Source organism: Lolium perenne, chromosome 6 (genome assembly GCF_019359855.2).
Source record: "Lolium perenne isolate Kyuss_39 chromosome 6, Kyuss_2.0, whole genome shotgun sequence".
In the NCBI taxonomy this organism is placed as follows: Eukaryota; Viridiplantae; Streptophyta; class Magnoliopsida; order Poales; family Poaceae; genus Lolium; species Lolium perenne.
This window is the reverse complement of record NC_067249.2, coordinates 7,403,497-7,407,336: the sequence shown is the minus strand read 5'-3', so window position 1 is coordinate 7,407,336 and position 3,840 is coordinate 7,403,497. Positions and strand designations below refer to the sequence as shown.

Here is a 3,840-nt window from a genome sequence, read left to right as displayed (position 1 = left end):
ACGCTCGCTTGTGTCCTCTCGGATCTCACAACTTGGATGGTTTGTTTTAGACTCCGAAAAATAAGTTGCCGTAGGTCTGTGGCGTGATTACCTCATTGTGCACCTCTATAAATATCTGATGCTTTTCAGACCGATGAATTCATCGCAATGATTGCCTCCGAAAAAAAAATCTTCCGCGTTTCCATATCTACAAGTACGGCACACATTGTGTTTCCATACAAAAATTAAATTCCGGTGTGAAAATAGTGAGCACGAAAGAGGAAACAATGAAGGAATTGCACACTCGTTGAGGTTGCACAATGACGTGGTACGCGTACGGACCACAAATCTCTGCCTTCTCGAGAAAGGAAGGAAAAAATGGAGGAGGTGCTTCACGTGGTGGATATCCAGAGCGATCAGCAACTAAAGGAGAAAGATGACAGCAGGCCCCACAGTGTCGGCTGATTTGGATGACTTATAAGCTAAGAAAATTAAATCTCAGACACACAACACACACATATATATTACACACACACCGAGAAAGCTTAGATGCCATCGATGTCGAAAGTTAAATGGGGAGGCAGCGTAGGAGCGGTAGTGTGGTTAAATGGCTGAACCACTACTCCTCGGCGCAGAGCATCCTGGTCGTTGGAGACGGGGACTTGTCCTTCTCACTGGCGCTCGCCGCCGCGTTCGGCTCCGGCCAGAACCTCGTCGCTACTTCCCTAGACTCCTACGGTTCGATATACCCTGCTCTCAACTTATTTTTCTTCTTGCTCAGTCGATCATCTTCGAAAGCTTATCTGATCCGTTTGCCATGGAGCCGGTGTAGGGTACAGTACATACATGGATTCTAGGAGAATTTGGTATCCTCTGCTCTGCTGGTTAAACAAGGATTTGATGCACCACCTTAAATTGGCTTCATATTCTGTGATAAAAAAAGAGCTAATACAACAACATACTATAAATTGAGGTGGTGGCTAGTGATTTTATCAGAACTGTACTGTTACATGGTGTTAGTAATTTATTTTAACACATCTATGCAGTGGAACATTATTGATTTTGTTAAGAATACTACGTGGTCTCACTGAAACTACTCATGAAGAAAATATTTCAATTTCTTACTGCTAGAAATTATGGCACGTAAGGAACGTGTGCATTGAGAATCACTATTGCTATCTCCAGTTTTATTCTTCAATTTAATTGTTGGAAATCAAATATTATACAAGTTCAGTCTGTGTTATATATGAGCTTGGTTGGCCAATCTGTTCTATCCTCTGTTTTACTGATGAGAGCTGTTTAGAATAACCTATTGTTTTGACGATATGGTTTTGCAATTTGCAGCCCAATTTAACACTATACGAGGGCATCAGGCTAACCCACAAAATTATTTTGATTTCATTCCATGTAACAACTACTTTTTCTTGGATTCTTTTGCTAATTTTTCGTATTTAAATAGTTTTTACAGTTTAGGTTTCTTATTTGCTTCACTCTTCATTCTGATTTAAGCCCTGTCAGGCTGCCCCTGCTTACCGTATAAACTCTGAGGGATAATGTTTGTTACTGTGATATTTTTTAGGTTAACTTATCTATTTACTCTGCATGTCCTGTTGGCAATCTATTTGATGAACAGACGCTCTGACGAGCATGTATGGTAAAGCTCAATCAAATGTAACAAAGCTGGAAAGGTTGGGGGCCACAGTTTTTCATAGTGTAGATGCAAAAATGATGAAGCGTCACCCTTGTCTGAAGATGAGACGGTTCGATCGGATTGTCTTTAATTTTCCTCATGCTGGGTTCATAGGACCCGAGCAACAGGACAATATGATCAAGTATGTGCACTCTCTTGATATGGTTATCTTTATTTATCTATTTTATTCCCATTATTTGTGTGTCAACTCACACTTTCCATTAAGAAAAACTTCATATTAACATTTTTTTTTCTTGTGAAGTGTAGGGCTCATCAGTTGCTAGTAAGGAGGTTCTTCCGCAACGCAAGCCACCTGCTTCGTCCTGATGGTGAAATCCACCTTAGCCACAAGACGGGGCAGCCTTACGACAGATGGCAAATCGAAGAACTAGCACATGAGTTTTCACTTGTTATTTCTGAGATGGTTACCTTTCGAAAACAAGACTACCCAGGTTATAACCAAAAGAGAGGAGACGGTCAATGGTGCGACCAAGGATTCCCTCTGCGTAATGCCTGCACTTTCAAGTTCCGCTTCAAACGTGAAGAAGCTGAAGAGCCTTGCAGCAGGAAATTCACGGCGGTGCAGAGGGAGAGTGGTACAGCCCCTTGTGCTGCTGCTTCCGATCTTGTTAAGAAGGCCAGTCAGAGAAACACTGAGAAGTACTTGGTTCGTGCTAGGCGCAATGAGAGAAGAAAATATGATATTGGTGTGCATGGCACCAATCAAGCAGATGAACTTGCGAGCAGTTTCATACGCTGCGGTAAGGAGGCAACAAATATTTTGATAGGAGATATTCCGGTCCAGCTTATTGCACCACAAAAATTCAAGCCCACGTTTAAGACGCCATGCTTGCAACCCAGCATTGGAGATGGGTTTATGGAACGGAGAGCTCCGCTCTGCAAGAAAAACCATACCTGGAGAACGGAGAAAGCATGGATTCGCCGATCGAATTGAGTGCTTTGACAAACGTGGTTGCATGCTTTGACAAAGAAGAATCCTTGGATGATTCGTTTCCATCTTTTGTTGTTCTGTTTCCGTCAGGTCCACAAATTAATGAGAGGAGTGGTGCTTTACTAGGTACCTTCCAACACGTACTACTTTTTCCGTTTCCATTTTGCTGCACTAAAGAGAGGAGTGGTACCTAGATCCAATGCACATCGACTCACGTCCAGGCTAGCAAAGGAAATAGCGAGACTAGTTACTATATATCATTATCTGCTTTTTCCTATACATCATGTAAACTTTCGATCTACCGAGAATATCACGCCAAGCACACGAGAAACCAAGATAGCTTGATGAGGTTCAGCCGAAGTCTACGTCCCTGGGGGATGGGGCATATGACCACCGATGCTCCTGCCCACGATAACACTACATTGGCTACCCAGGTGCCAGCAAACAGGCCACCGCTCTCCCTGTGTGTATGTCGCTATTGTGTTGTTAATTATGATTACATTGTGTGGCTGATCTCATTATATAAGGTCTAGAATACAAGAGCCTCACTTGAATACTACTGTCGTACAGCTACCCTATGAGCTAGTCTTGTAGTATCCTATTACAATACAACAATATTACCAACACGTGCAAATATTTTCGACACATTTTCAACATATCATTTGCTAAACAGACAACATACTACTATAAATCATTTTTTAGACAGCTACAAAGCCTCAGAGAATCACTACCGGAAAACGCGTCTTTGCAAAGTATTCTCGGTTTGGCCGAGTGTAAAACTTCGGGTACTCAGCATACAACACCGTTGCCGAGTCTCGCCAAAAAAATACTCGGCGAAGTTGACCGCATGCCGAGTATTTTCAGCATAGCATCGCTCAACAGGTAATACTCGGAAACAACCCAAAAATACACTCGGCAAATGTATAATACTCGACAAACAGCAGGACACGTGGCCATTTTGGCCTCATTTGACGGTTCCGTGACTGCAGCCTCTCTTTGCCGAGTGTTTCCCCGCCACATTTTCTCCATGCCGATTCTTTTATACGGTGTAAGCCCCAGCAGCAAGGGCTCAAAAAAATGTTGTCGTCGTGGTGAACAGACATATATCATAGGTAGGCTTATCTTGTGGCCAAATGTGCTCCGGGTGATCCGGAGGAGGGGGAGATGGAGAAGAAACACACAAGCACACACGATGTACCCAGGCTCGGGGCCCTCGTGA

The 3,840-nt window shown here is 43.1% G+C and overlaps 1 protein-coding gene across 2 annotated transcripts; it reads left to right on the top strand.

Moving 5' to 3' along the window:
- The first annotated feature begins 503 nt into the window (after positions 1-503).
- LOC127308998 (uncharacterized protein At4g26485) lies at positions 504-3,177 on the top strand. 2 transcript variants are annotated; one of them, XM_051339968.1, is made up of 3 exons: positions 504-717; positions 1,613-1,811; positions 1,937-3,177. In XM_051339968.1, the coding sequence occupies exons 1-3, from the start codon at positions 552-554 to the stop codon at positions 2,622-2,624; spliced, it is 1,053 nt and encodes a 350-aa protein (XP_051195928.1). In that variant the 5' UTR covers positions 504-551; the 3' UTR covers positions 2,625-3,177. The 2 variants fall into 2 exon arrangements, 1 of the variants encoding a protein (XP_051195928.1); XR_011746402.1 differs by having other exon boundaries at positions 585-717; positions 812-1,811; positions 1,932-2,067.
- Positions 3,178-3,840: the final 663 nt, after the last annotated feature.

What these genes read in the sequence shown, in the direction of transcription:
- LOC127308998 (XM_051339968.1), top strand. Translation starts at nt 552, where the DNA reads ATGGGGAGGCAGCGTAGGAGCGGTAGTGTGGTTAAATGGCTGAACCAC. An exon ending in TACTTCCCTAGACTCCTACG is followed by an intron (nt 718 to 1,612) that starts GTTCGATATACC and finishes TTTGATGAACAG; the next exon opens with ACGCTCTGACGAGCATGTAT. An exon ending in CAACAGGACAATATGATCAA is followed by an intron (nt 1,812 to 1,936) that starts GTATGTGCACTC and finishes TGTGAAGTGTAG; the next exon opens with GGCTCATCAGTTGCTAGTAA.